Below are 14,200 nucleotides of genomic sequence, written 5' to 3' on the forward strand. Positions count from 1 at the left end.
CCTGTGGTGATGGCCTGACTATTTCTTACCTCTCACAGTACTGCCCTTCATATCCTGATAGACAGGAAGTACAACGAAAATCATTAAATCCCTCCATGACACAGGTTGGGCTAAAGCTAAAAATGATAATAACAGGTGAGTTAGTGGAAACACGCTAAGCCATATGCCATAATGACTACACAGTGACAAACAGCAATGATTCATAAAGCCACACAGACTTGTTTCTGGGAATGGGAAGAGGACAGGCACAGGGGCGGCAGTCATCAGGGGATCCTCGCACTACTCCATAAAATCCAGGGGCACATAGCTCACAGCGGTCCCCAACAGTGTTGTGGCGACAATTCTGAGGAGAAACGATCATAATAAAAGTAAACATTCGTATAAAATGTCTTGTTCAGCATCCAGCACATGACATTTGATTGTCTACCAGGGCATGCATTTGGAAAGTAAGGAACAGTAATAAGCACCTGGCAGATGGATGTTTCGGGATCACACATTTCACTGTGGCCGTTGCACTGACACTGGACGCAGCTCCCAATACCAGAGCTGGATGCTCTGCCACTGACTCTCGAAGGCAGTCTGTAATACCCTGCAGCACATTCCTGTGTATACACAACATCAAATGCATCTGATTACACTGCTTTTCAGGGTTCTAATATAAGAGCCAACAGACATAGAAGGATGAATGGGACAAACAACACAAACTTAGTAGAATGGGTAGGATTAGAAATTAGGCAGGGAGTTCACTAATCATTTAAAATTATTTTTAAAATTCACATAATAATATATACAGTAATATGGATTTTAAAAAAATGGTTCAGTTTCTTGAATGTATGATTTCTACATTTCAAACTGTGTTTATCATAAATAAGTAGTTCTGGAGAAAAAGACAGCCACAAATGACATACGGTTGACACTGAATTATCCAAACTTCTCTGGTGATGTACATTTTTGTTCAGACAATCAAGTTCTGCATAATGGAAAGGTGCACATTTTGTGTAGTTGCAGTTACCTCACAGGAAAGTCCAGAATAGCCCGGGGGACATTCACATTTCTCAATCTGGTAGGCACGCTCACTCTCAAAAGTGCTTTCTCCTTCCTCAGCTACTTCCATGGAAATCTCTGAGATTCTGGATGATAACAGGTTTTTGTTGGAAATATTAGTACTACTGTGTACAAATACTTTGTTAACACATTATAGCTGCTGAATAGATTAAGTACACTATTTTAATAGGAATACTTATTAACTGTAGTAAGAACAAATGCTTTGATAAGATACTTGAAAATGTATGCTTTGTGGGGTCACATTTGACAGAATTTAAGAAGTCAAGGCAGTGTTATAGTTGAAGATTACATAAACTGTAGTATTAACCAGCTATATCATCTGTCTATTAAAAGTATGAGTATATCGGCAGTTAAAACAAATTACTGAACAACAAATAGAATGAAAACAGCTTTTTGTGAGAAATTCTCCTTATAACTTATGCATGGACTGGTAGACATGGATATTGTACATTATGTATACTGTACATTTTAATAGATGATCTGTTCAAACAATGATTCTGTTTTTGTGGTTTGAATGGATTACAGGAGCATTTTCACATTATTTTGAATAGGTAAATGCATGTTTTTTGTTTTGTACTTTCTGAAATAAAAAGCATAAATGACATCAAGTCACCGTGGCTTATGTTATCCACAATATTACTGGGGAAAGTTTAAACACCTTGCACTATACCAAAAGAAAACAAAACTTAATTACCTATAACATGGCTCCTAAATATACACTTCTAAAAGGGTCCACCATTGCTAAATAATTTGTATTGCAGGTATGCAACAGATCCAATATATGCTTTATGTAAAAATAACAATAAATAACACTACCTGCTTTGTCGCATTGAGTTTCCATAAGAGGCCTTGACCAGGATATACTCAATATTAAACAAAACATCCATGAAGTCTTCCCGAGTAATGGTCCTGACATCATTAGTGCCATGCAACTTCCAATTGTTCTGAAAACCACAAGGTATTGATATATTACATGATTACACACTGCGCTGTTATTATGGGACATTTTTGTCTTTATTATTTTACCTCAATCATATCTATCTCATGTCTGGTTAGCTGGCCAATCTGAAGCGCAGGCATGTGGCGTACGATAACTTTATCCTTATTGGGCCCTCCTCTTATTATAACCTGCGGTTCATAGGTAGAACGACCTGTTTCATCTCTCGCCTCAAAGTAAATGGCATACTTCAGCTTGCCTCCATAGGCTGTGATCTGAGGGGACAAAAGAGAAACTTAGTAAAACACATGTAAAACACACTGGGTGGGCATCTTACTTTGAATATCAGTGTATTATCACAATAAGGTGTGGCTTCTATGAAACTTCTGGTGGCAACTCTTTGAAAACATACAAATTTGACTTTATATAAAAACCCTACCTCTGAAAAAGTGTGTCATAGGCTAAATGAGCTCAGACTAACTAATGTTTATTTATTTATTTATTACTTTTTTTCAAAAACACTTGCTTTATGTCATGTATGCAGTGCCACCTGGAAAGCAAAGTAAAATAAAAATAAAGAAAATTGGTGCAATCAAGGCTTTGTAGCTCAAAGAATATACATTGTCTAAAAGCAGGGTTGGGGAAGTTACATTTAAAAAGTAATCTGTTACAGTTACTTGAACACAGTTGTAACAAGTTACAGTAACGTATTACATTGAACAAATGTAACTAGTTACAGTTACAGTTACAAATATGAATTTCTCAGGCACAGTTTACATTTTACAGAAATATTTGTTTTTAGTTTGGTCCGACTGCAGCTGTAATGTTCTCTGTAGATTCAGCTATCGAACCCACTCTGAAACCATCTTGTATCAAAATTATATAAAAAGCATGTGTATGTGATGTGTAAGGTTTGTCTTGCACTGTTGAAGCTTTTTCTGATTTAGATGTTATCCATGGTGCTTCTGTTTTTTCGGTTTCTATTAATTACATTTTTTGGTGCTTATTTTTTAGCTTTTTTTGAGTTTTATGAAAATCGTTTTTATTCCAGGGATTTCATTTTACATATATATATATATATATATATATATATATATATATATATATATATATATATATATATATATATATACACACACACACACACACACACACACACACACACACACACACACACACACACTGTATGAAATTATGGTTTTCGGTTACTTTCCAAAATTCCTGGGCTTTTTTTTCTGTCACAATATCTATAGTAACTTGACAGTACTTGAACACTTCAATTGTACCTTCTTTCCTTTGCTGACTTCCACAACGAAATGCTTAAGTTCATAGACATATTCTTCTGGGGTTTGTGTGTTTGGGCATTTTTTTACATTTCGCCACAATTTGCAATTCTTTAAATTCCATGACCGTGTAAATTCTCTCTCTCAAACTGTAATATAGCTTTAAATCTCGCAAGCAAGAACAATTCTCTTTCTACAGTAATTGTAATCCTGTTTTAAATCTTGCAAGAGTGTTACAATCCTCCAATACAAATGTAGGAATTTACTATCACTCAGCAGTAAGGGTGGGTTTAAAGTATTCAGAACAAATCAATGCGGGATACAAGTCAGGAAGGTGGGACATTGCCCAACTGCACTGGAAAAGTTTTTATTTATGTATTCATTTATTTATTTGTAGGTATTTTTGTTTGTTTTTTTCATGGGGAAAGGGGTCAAGTCAACGTGAACTGAGTAACTATTCCCAGAGTTTTTTCTGGAGTTTATTGGATATACACCGATTTCATTTTATTGTATCTTGTATTGGTTTTTATCGGTTATGTGGTAAGCCCTAGTTATGCATTAGCCATACTGCTTGTTTTTAAATGTAACTAAAACTAGGTTCTTTTTTCTTGTAAAATGTAATGCACTACCACATTTAGCTACCTATCTGAAAAAGGAACCATTACAGTTACAAGATACTGAAAAATGTAATGAGATTACAGTATTGCATTACTCCCCAACACCTCCAAAACACATAGTTCTGAAATGTTTACAGTACATAATTCTATGTCATTTCAGAGAAACCTTTTCAGCAGTTTGAGAGTTAACAACTTGGTTGCAGCAAAATCAGGTTAACCTGAAATATTATTTGCTTTCTCTATGTCACCTGGAGGCGTTACAGGTCAGATTAAAGAAAAGCACCACCAGTCAAATCAAATCTTGGCAAATACAATTTGATACAAATTTTTAAAAAATTACCATTGAGCCTTGAAACTGTTCTGGTAGTTTCCAGTAAAAGGGTTCAGAGAGAAGGTCTCTGGACACCAAGTCTACATTGGCCACAATCTCGGGGTGCTGGAATGAAATGCCATTGGTAGTTCTTCTCTGATTCATTTTATCCACAAGAGGTAGCACCATCTGGTCAGGCTTGAGCGACAACTAGATAAAAAAGGTACAGTACAACGTTTAACTAAATTCATATTTGCAAGAATACAGCAAGGCCCTTGGTTTGTCTTGTTTTTATACCATGATTGGGTGGGTTGTACTTACACACCATCTTGTCTTGTCTTTTACCTCCAGTGTTGATGACTCTTGAGTAACCAAAACTGAGCGCATATGGTTTGTGTTTACTCACCTTTAGTTGTGACTGGTGAGTCAAAGTATAAAAAATAAATAAAACATGCCCTTCACATAAAAAAAGAAAAACAGATATGCAAAAATTGTCAGTCCTACTTAATTGCACAAAACAAAAAGGAAAGAAACAATTTACACAGTGCCAGTATTTACCTTCAGACACTACCACAGCATGTATCTGTTAACTGCAAATTGAACAGGGTAGATCATTGTAATGCTGTTGAATAAGAGCAAGAAACATAATACACTGAAAATATGATAATATTATGTTCTCGACCGGAGAGTATGGAGCTTTATATCCTTCCCTTTTTTAATACAAACATGACATCACAAATAAACCTCATTCTAAATTCCTTTTAATTGCAGTCAATTCAGACATGTACCACAGCCACTTAATGGAAACAGCTCTGATGAAATTTTCCTTCTTTTGAGTAAGAAGTAGCAATAAAAAATAAAGTTTTTGCAACTTGTAGTAAAGCAGTGTTTAGTAGGACGGAAAACCTTTTTATATACCAACACTCTTAAAACCTTAAAAGACCTTGGCTTTCACATCTTGTGCTGATATTCCCTCCAACACAGAAGTTTGCCGTCCTATAAAAAGAGCTTTGATTGACCGTGACAAGAGACATAGGGAGATTTGAGGTTTGGGATTTTAGGACATTTTGAAGTATAACCAGGGGTTCTCATAACTTTTATCAATTTGTTCTCACGTGAGTACCAGCAGAAATGGTTTGGTATCCACCCAAAATAGGGGTCATGATCCAAGCTGCTGTCTAGCTCCACCTCATCTTCTGGCAGTTCAAGCTATTGGGATGGCAGCGTCAGAGACAACAAAAATAGTTTCCGAATGTCTAAGTAGAACTGCAGGTTAATACAATGTTAAATCCTCATAAGGTAACCTCGGGTTAAAAAGGATAATTCTAGTCAAGGTAGCCTGGTTGAATTTCCGAAATAGTTTTAGGTTTGGGGTCTGTATGGACCCCAGGCGTAGTATATCAGCAGTCCCAACCTTCACGCATGAATATCTCAGGCATATGGGAATTGAAGAGTCAATGAGCTTCCTTAATACCGCTCCCTGTAACTGCTTTCTTCTTTTCTGAATGGACAGCTTAATAGAGATCTGTGCTATCATGATTATCAGAAAATGATTGCTGTTATGAACTGGAGTGGTTCCACCTATCACTCTCCATTTTTCAATAAAAACTTGAAGCAGCCAATGATAACGCTAGCAGGGAGGGACTGTAGTTAAATACTCAAAGTCTCCGGGAAAAATCCAGAGGTTAGGCAGGTATGGCTCCCCTTGCAAGCATGAGCACCCTCGCTGCAGGAGCACCCTCGTTGTGATTTTCCTAAAGAACTGATAAAATACCCCCAAAGCTTTTTAATTCAACAATACTCTAATTAATTGGTATTAAACATGGGTTTCACACCTGCAGCACAATCCCTTAGAAAAAAACAGATTTTCTCAATTTGCCTGTGGAGTTACAGTATCAAGTAAGAAGACATTAAAACAGGCTGAACTAAAGATAACCCAGTATCTTACATCATTGTTATATTCATTACATGAGCACAGTAACCTGATATGAATTCTAGCTCCACGCTGTAACACAGTTCTACTGAACAAAAAATCAAAAAATCAAAATCAGCCTAGGCTATAGGGGGGAGTCATCTGAGACCGGGGGGGGGGGGGGGGGGGGGGGGGGGCTTGCCTTACAGTGAGTATTTAATGTAGTTCACTATTTCAAATTACTGGTAATTGTAAATATAAACCCATTGCCTACATTTATTTAGGCTACCTGCCAGGAAATAATAGCCCATCAGGCAAGAAGGCTTGAGGCCAAATTTAAATGTAACAACAAATTCATCCCCATTCAGCCAAATTGTGTACTGTTGCAAATGGAGGTTCTCCGGTACATTTGTAGTGCTTTAAAAAGCGAGCTAGATCTTTTTACAACTGTACTTATGTGACTGCCTTCATTAACGTATAGTGTACAGCAAAGTGAATGTAAATCAATCAATGCTCTGAATAACCCCTCTCTAAGCGACTGACAAGATTCTACTGGAAATGACATAACACATTACACACTTCAGTAGTTTCTTACTCACCCACATACGAATCAGTCCCTTTGCTTCTGTGCACTTAGTAGTCATGCCGAAGCAGTAGCAGTTACTGCAGCCCAGTGGATTTAATGTGCTGAGGCCAAAAGTGCCAGTCTTACATCTGTCACAGCGAAGACCCTCCACATTTGCCTGTAAGAGATATACACAAGTGACAGTAAGAATATATATATGTGTTTTGTTTTCAGTTTAACTCGTTGCCAATCACAGTCCGTAAATGTACAGTATACTCAAGTTGTTGCAGACAAGCAGTAATGCAATAACTGGGGACTAGGAGAGAAGATGAGGGACAAAGTACAACCTTATTGCTAATAAGATGGGGCATAACTTTAGTCCTATCAATATGTCAACACTGTTTATAATAATTTATAATATGCTGTGGAAAATGATAAATGTGTGAAACTACAGTAAATAGTCATATCCTCTCATAATATACATTTAGTATAGTAAAACTATCTGGACCCTTATGTTGCTCATTAATAGCTGAAATGTGTCTGTCATTTAAGGGGTTACAAGCTTGGTTCTGCAACTTCAAACTACATTTAAAGTTAGGTACAGCAGCTACAGTATATAAAAAAACAAAACATAAAAGTCATCACTTCTCATAATTGCAGGCTGTTTGGCAGATTGTCAAAATGTCACACTCTGCATTGTTAACTGTCAAAGTCAGCCTTGCTAATAAGAGAGAAAGATTTCAGTAATTTGAAAGCCATGTTCATGTCAAACATATTTATATTTAGAACACCCACAAAACCTACAGTGCTAGTATTTTTATTTACTTATTTGTATTTTTAGGATGATTTCCAGTGCACTCTGTCATGGAATAATCACCTTTTGATTGGAAATACTGCAGATTAGACTTCATGCTTGACTGTTACTTGGCCACTCTTGAGAGGCTGCAGACAACTGCAGCTATTGGTGCCAGCTGTAATGGATGGTTTATAATATGGACACCTGTCTGGTAGAAACTGGGCTAAACAGCCACCTGTTCATTATCATCTTGGATTGGAAAAGGAAAAGCAACCTTGAAGTGACATCTGTTTTTATGTCATTTGCCAATCTATTTCCATTAAGTCATCCTATATTTCACATGTAGATTAATCAATAAGTGCAATGCTAAAGCGTTATGATTATGATGGAAATATGACAAGATATCAAATATCATAAGTTGATCTCTGAGGCACTGAGGTGTTGCTTGAGCTCTGAAATACTATTGTAATTTTTTTATATACCACCCTATGGCACATGACAGAGCTGCCGTTTGTATAATGTATACCTCATATATACAATCATAGCCATCTCATAGTTTCTTATTTTTTCCAAATATCAATGGGTAATACAGTACTCCCTGTATTGCTACCTGATTCACACATCAAAAAAACGTAAAGGGCCCATATACATTTAGCACAATTTATTGATTAATCGATGCAAAGGAGTACTGTGTGTGAAAAATAATGTGGTGGATAATACCTCCTCCCTTAACAAACTTTTTTTTTTACAGTGTAGATACAACAAAAGTGAATTGAAAAGGTAAAAGAAAAAGCTATTTTTTTAATTTAAATAACAGCTTTGAGCAAAATAGCAAAATAAATGTGTATACTGGATTACTAACCCTCTAATCTAAAAGTGTATTGGCGGTCTACTGTATTGATTGAGTTCAAAATGAATCCTGAAGGGCAGTGATCAATATGAACGGCTTCAATTGAAATAAAGCTACGTTACCTTGCAGGTGCACTGCCCAGTGCGGTCAATACAAGAGCATGTTTCCATCTCTGTGTCACAGGTGTGAGATGCTGTGCCAGCCAGGGAGCACTCACAAGCAATGCAGTGTGGAAAATCCCGGTAGCCCTCCTTACACCCAGTACACTTCTCCCCTGTGTAACCTGGGCGACAGAAGCAGCAGCCAGTATCTGAGTTGCACTGGAGTGTTAGGGATCCCACAACATTGCAACCGCAAGGCTATAGATAAAAAAAAAAAAAAGCAATGTAAGGGTTAAATCGTCTTTTAAAATGACTAACTGTGGCAAGGCGAGAGCCCTGCACATGGGGAAATATGTAGTTTATTGTATGTTTTTGGGTCAATTGTTAACATATTGATTTAATTAATTGTTTAGCTGCTGTGGCGCTCTGCCGGGGACAATTACCCGTCTGCGTGGAGCAGCAGTAATAGTCCTCTGCGTTGCCATAGCTGGTGCCGTCACATGACCACCTTTATTTTACTTTCGTTTTTGTTTGTGTTAATAAATCCTGCGCCCCTGTGCCGGCGGTTTCAATATCAACCAATATCACCACGCCTGTCTCTCTGTGTGCTTGAACAGCGGCTACCCACACATATGACACAAGCAAGACCCTGTCACACTAACTTACAAAAATTTTATGATGTTATTAATCATCAAGTTCTGCACTTAAAAGGTCTGTTCATATTGCAACAGTCCTGTATTTCAAATGTGTGAAATATTTAATAACCCAGACTTAAGCACTTTTAGTATTCAACGTATGCAAACATGGTAACATGTCATTTGTTTGAGGTATGTGTGAAAATCAATGACAGTATTTACATTTCACATGTACTTACCTTACATCCGCTGGTAATATCATGACCCCAGTAATTTGGTGTACAGCGATCACACTTCTCTCCGATTGTATGAGGAGGACAGATACACTGTCCAGTGCTTGCATCACAGCTATTACCAACATGGGAACACTGGCAAGCTGTGTGAGGACAAGAAACCGACAATCTATATTCGCTCACTATGAGTGTTCACTTCATAACTTTAGGTTAGCTTTTACGTAAAAGTATTCAGTTATGTTGAAAAAGATGGTGTGGTTATATGTAATGCTTAGGGAACAGCAACACTATGTGGGTTTGTTCTAAGTTTGTTTTAGATGAACTCCCTTATGTTACATTTTTAAATGCTTTACATCAGTTGCATATTATAAATACATTTGGTGTGTAGACTTTTTATAGGATAGAACAGAAGAGCTGTAAGGCTACTCTGGTATGCGTGTTATATACAGGGTGCACCTTAAAAAAGAAAATTAGGTACTCAGTGCTTGCTCTGTAATGCTCCAGTACACTAACTGCTTATCAAATACAATATAAGTAGAAAGTTATTCTAAAATGTTATATTTTATAATGCGTTTCACAAAAAGGAATAATAAGTGAAATGCATACGGGTGCACCCTCCTTCCTGGAAGTTGTAGTATCCATTGGCACAACGATCACATTTCAGCCCAGTCACCCCTGGCTGACACCTGCACTGCCCGCCTTCATCACAGTCAAAGGACTTGGATCCAAAGGAGTTACAGTTACAAGGCACACATCCTCTGGAGGGCTTTAGATCAAAGGTACCCAACTGGCAAAGGAACAAACACAAAATGTTTCTTCAGGGTTAGACACAGGTTACTTGAATGCTTTTAATCACAAGTAGTAAGCCATTTAGTACTGGAATTAGCATGCCTCTAAAATCCTACACTGTAAAACTGATGATGGGCAGCAGATTCTATTATCCCATATATTTACCATAAACACCATGCTTTTTACCATGCTTTAACACAATTGTCTACAACATGCTTACCTATGTTCTTATAGAGACATTGTGTACTACAGTAACTATAGATATATGTAAATATAGGTATTTGTATCCAGTGCTTTTATACAAGAAAAAATATACAGTATATGTAACAGTTTATTTAATATTGTAGGTGTTGCTAATTACAGCACATTGACTAAAATGTATATTTCAAGTTCATATATATATATATATATATATGATATATATATATCTATATAATAATATATATATATATATATATATACATACATACATACAGCTCTGGAAAAAATTAAGAGACCACTGCAAAATTATCAGTTTCTCTGGTTTTACTATTTATACTGTGGCTTGCGAAAGTATTGACCCCCCTTGGCATTTTTCCTATTTTGTTGCCTTACAACCTGGAATCAAAATTGATTTTTTGGGGGTTTGTATCATTTGATTTACACAACATGCCTACCACTTTGAAGATGCAAAATATTTTTTATTGTGAAACAAGCAAGAAATAAGACAAAAAAACAGAAAACTTGAGCATGCATAAGTATTCACCCCTCCCACCAAAGTCAATACTTTGTAGAGCCACCTTTTGCAGCAATTAAAGCTGCAAGTCTCTTGGGGTATGTATCTATAAGCTTGGCACATCTAGCCACTGGGATTTTTGCCCATTCTTCAAGGCAAAACTGCTCCAGCTCCTTCAAGTTGGATGGGTTCCGCTGGTGTACAGCAATCTTTAAGTCATACCACAGATTCTCAATTGGATTGAGGTCTGGGCTTTGACTAGGCCATTCCAAGACATTTAACTGTTTTCCCTTAAACCACTCGAGCGTTGCTTTAGCAGTATGCTTAGGGTCATTGTCCTGCTGGAAGGTGAACCTCTGTCCCAGTCTCAAATCTCTGGAAGACTGAAACTTCCCTCAAGAATTTCCCTGTATTTAGCGCCATCCATCATTCCTTCAATTCTGACCAGTTTCCCAGTCCCTGCCAATGAAAAACATCCCCACAGCATGATGCTGCCACCACCATGCTTCACTGTGGGGATGGTGTTCTTGGGGTAATGAGAGGTGTTGGGTTTGCGCCAGACATAGCGTTTTCCTTGATGGCCAAAAAGCTCAATTTTAGTCTCATCTGACCAGAGTACCTTCTTCCATATGTTTGGGGAGTCTCCCACATGCCTTTTGGAGAATACCAAACATGTTTGCTTATTTTCTTCTTTAAGCAATGGCTTTTTTCTGGCCACTCTTCCGTAAAGCCTAGCTCTGTGGAGTGTACGGCTTAAAGTGGTCCTATGGACAGATACTCCAATCTCCGCTGTGGAGCTTTGCAGTGCCTTCAGGGTTATCCAACTCGGAGGATTGGTTTTTCCAGCAGGACAGTGCTCCATGCCACACAGCCAGGTCAATCAAGGTGGGGATGGAGGACCACCAGATCAAGATCCTGTCATGGCCAGCCCAATCTCCAGACCTGAACCCCACTGAAAACCTCCGGAATGTGATCAAGAGAAAGATGGATGGTCACAAGCCATCAAACAAAGCCGAGCTGCTTGAATTTTTGCGCCAGGAGTGGCATAAAGTCACCCAACATCAATGTGAAAGACTGGTGGAGAGCATGCCAAGACGCATGAAAGCTGTGCTTGAAAATCAGGGTTATTCCACCAAATATTGATTTCTGAACTATTCCTAAGTTAAAACATTAGTATTGTGTTGTTTAAAAATGAATCTGAACTTATTTTATTATTTGAGGTCTGACAACACTGCATCTTTTTTGTTATTTTGACCAGTTGTCATTTTCTGCAAATAAATGCTCTAAATGACAATATGTTTGTTTGGAATTTGGGAGAAATGGTTTCAGTAGTTTATAGAATAAAACAAAAACGTTCATTTTACCCAAACACATACCTATAAATAGTAAAACCAGAGAAACTGATAATTTTGCAGTGGTCTCTTAATTTTTTCCAGAGCTGTATATATATATATATATATATATATATATATATATATATATATATATATATATAATACATACTTTATTTGCATCAGAGAAATAGACTGTTTCACAGAAAATAAGTTAATAGACACATTACATTAGCAATGCCAAACTGAGCTAGTATATGAGACAATAGTTCAATAAAGAAATAGTCTTATTTGTAGCAATCTATTGAATTAAGGGTAATTTATTAAGAAAAAAAGGTCATACAGCATTTATATCAGTTCTGATGTAATCAACACTAGCTGCTTAAATCAGAATTTGTTTTAACTGAATTCATTGTGTACTATTTTTTTTCTTTTTTATAATTTTTATCTTAATCTCTTTAACAGTACATGTTTGAACATTTAAATTCCATATAGATATTGTGATACAGCCTTACATTGAGTATTTAACTTAGTTCACTTTTTAACTTTAAACATTACAATTCATTACATGTTTTTGGCATAAACAAAATGGACTGCTATACCTAGTTTATTTTCATTTCAAGATTAAAATCTTCAAAGCAAATTGCACTCCAGTAGGGACATAGGCCTGGGGCAATATCTGTAAATTTTAATCAATTTCCTGCAGCATGCAGAAAATTAATAAGGAACAATTAAAACACTGAAATATAGTACTGAGTATGAATCCAATCTATCACAGATGGCCTAATAAGAATTTGATTATAAGAAGGCAACTGCACAAGCCCATTAATCTTGCTTTATTCCCCCTGCAATGGACAATTTTCTGTCAATGGACTAACTGTTGAAAGTTTCTGTCCTTTCATAATAATAATAATAATAATAATAATAATAGTAATAATAATAATAATAATAATAATAATATCTTTATTTTATATATTGTCTTTCATAGTGGACCATCATCACAAAGCACTTCACAGAGGTAGGCTGTGAACTGTGAATTATATGCAGAGTCACTTACAACAGGAGATTGATTTTACATCTCATCGGCAGGATGTAGCACAAGGAGGTTAAGTGACTTGCTCAGGGTCACACAGTGAGTCAGTCAATAGCAGAGGTGGGAGTTGAACCATTGACCTGGTTACAAGCCCTGGACTTTAACCATTGGACCACACTGCCTCCTTATAATGCTATTTTAAGCTTGCTTTTTGCTTCGCTGTCGGTGAATTCCTTCTTTTTTCATTTTCCATTATTCCACACATCACTATGTTAGTGTGTTCCTAGTGATGTGCTTCTGATTCATGAGAGTTTCCCCAGAGGAATATGCAATATGTTCAGACATTTAAAATCTTAGTGCTGGTGTTTTTTGGAAGAATCAAAAAAGGTATGTCGAGTTTGTTGATTCAAACATAGCTCAAAACCATCTAAAGAAAACACTGTAACACTGTAATGTATAGAAAACTGTGTCATTGCAGTAACACTGCTTTCAGTATCATTTACATAGGCACAATCAAAATCACTTTATATAAGTGCATAATGGATAAAAGGACTGCACAATTAATTACCGCAGGATTTGAGCAACACTAAAAACTGGGATCAACTAGTTATTTGATGGAAGTGCTATTATATGGTCATTAGCTGAGGCAGTTTAATAATATTGCTATATAAATAAAAGATTCAAAACCCTTTTAACAATAAAACTGAATAAATTTATGAAAATTGTCCCAATCAATTTGAGTGGTCATTATTACACATTAGATGGTCTCTACCCTAAAGGGGATTTAAAAGAAAAACATCTTGATGCAGTCCGCTACAAAGCAAAAACATGATTAAAAGACATTTTCATAGCCAAATGTGTCAGTCAGTTGTAAACGTTTAAAAAAAAAAAGGCCACTCTGCTCATAGCCATCAGATAAACAAGAATGAAGTAGACCATGCTTCCATCATATGCAATCAATATTTTTTTATAAAAGATTTGATCAAGACTACATCATTCCATTGAGGCTGTAAGTACAAGTAAATGTT

General features: G+C 36.5%; 1 protein-coding gene across 10 annotated transcripts in view; it reads right to left on the minus strand.

Moving 5' to 3' along the window:
- Window positions 1–14,200, minus strand: part of lama2 (laminin, alpha 2) — a 118,489-nt gene that overhangs the window by 35,535 nt on the left and 68,754 nt on the right. For all 10 annotated transcript variants that reach the window (XM_041250266.1, XM_041250265.1, XM_041250264.1 and 7 more), the window contains 11 exons: window positions 9,911–10,091; window positions 9,311–9,447; window positions 8,458–8,694; window positions 6,724–6,867; window positions 4,243–4,422; window positions 2,092–2,277; window positions 1,882–2,009; window positions 1,013–1,130; window positions 468–602; window positions 219–343; window positions 30–116 (listed from right to left, as the gene is read on the minus strand). In XM_041250266.1, coding sequence (XP_041106200.1) covers window positions 30–116; window positions 219–343; window positions 468–602; window positions 1,013–1,130; window positions 1,882–2,009; window positions 2,092–2,277; window positions 4,243–4,422; window positions 6,724–6,867; window positions 8,458–8,694; window positions 9,311–9,447; window positions 9,911–10,091 — 1,658 coding nt within the window. The remainder of the gene's footprint in view (window positions 1–29; window positions 117–218; window positions 344–467; window positions 603–1,012; window positions 1,131–1,881; window positions 2,010–2,091; window positions 2,278–4,242; window positions 4,423–6,723; window positions 6,868–8,457; window positions 8,695–9,310; window positions 9,448–9,910; window positions 10,092–14,200) is intronic.

Source organism: Polyodon spathula, chromosome 5 (assembly GCF_017654505.1).
Source record: "Polyodon spathula isolate WHYD16114869_AA chromosome 5, ASM1765450v1, whole genome shotgun sequence".
Classification (NCBI taxonomy): Eukaryota; Metazoa; Chordata; class Actinopteri; order Acipenseriformes; family Polyodontidae; genus Polyodon; species Polyodon spathula.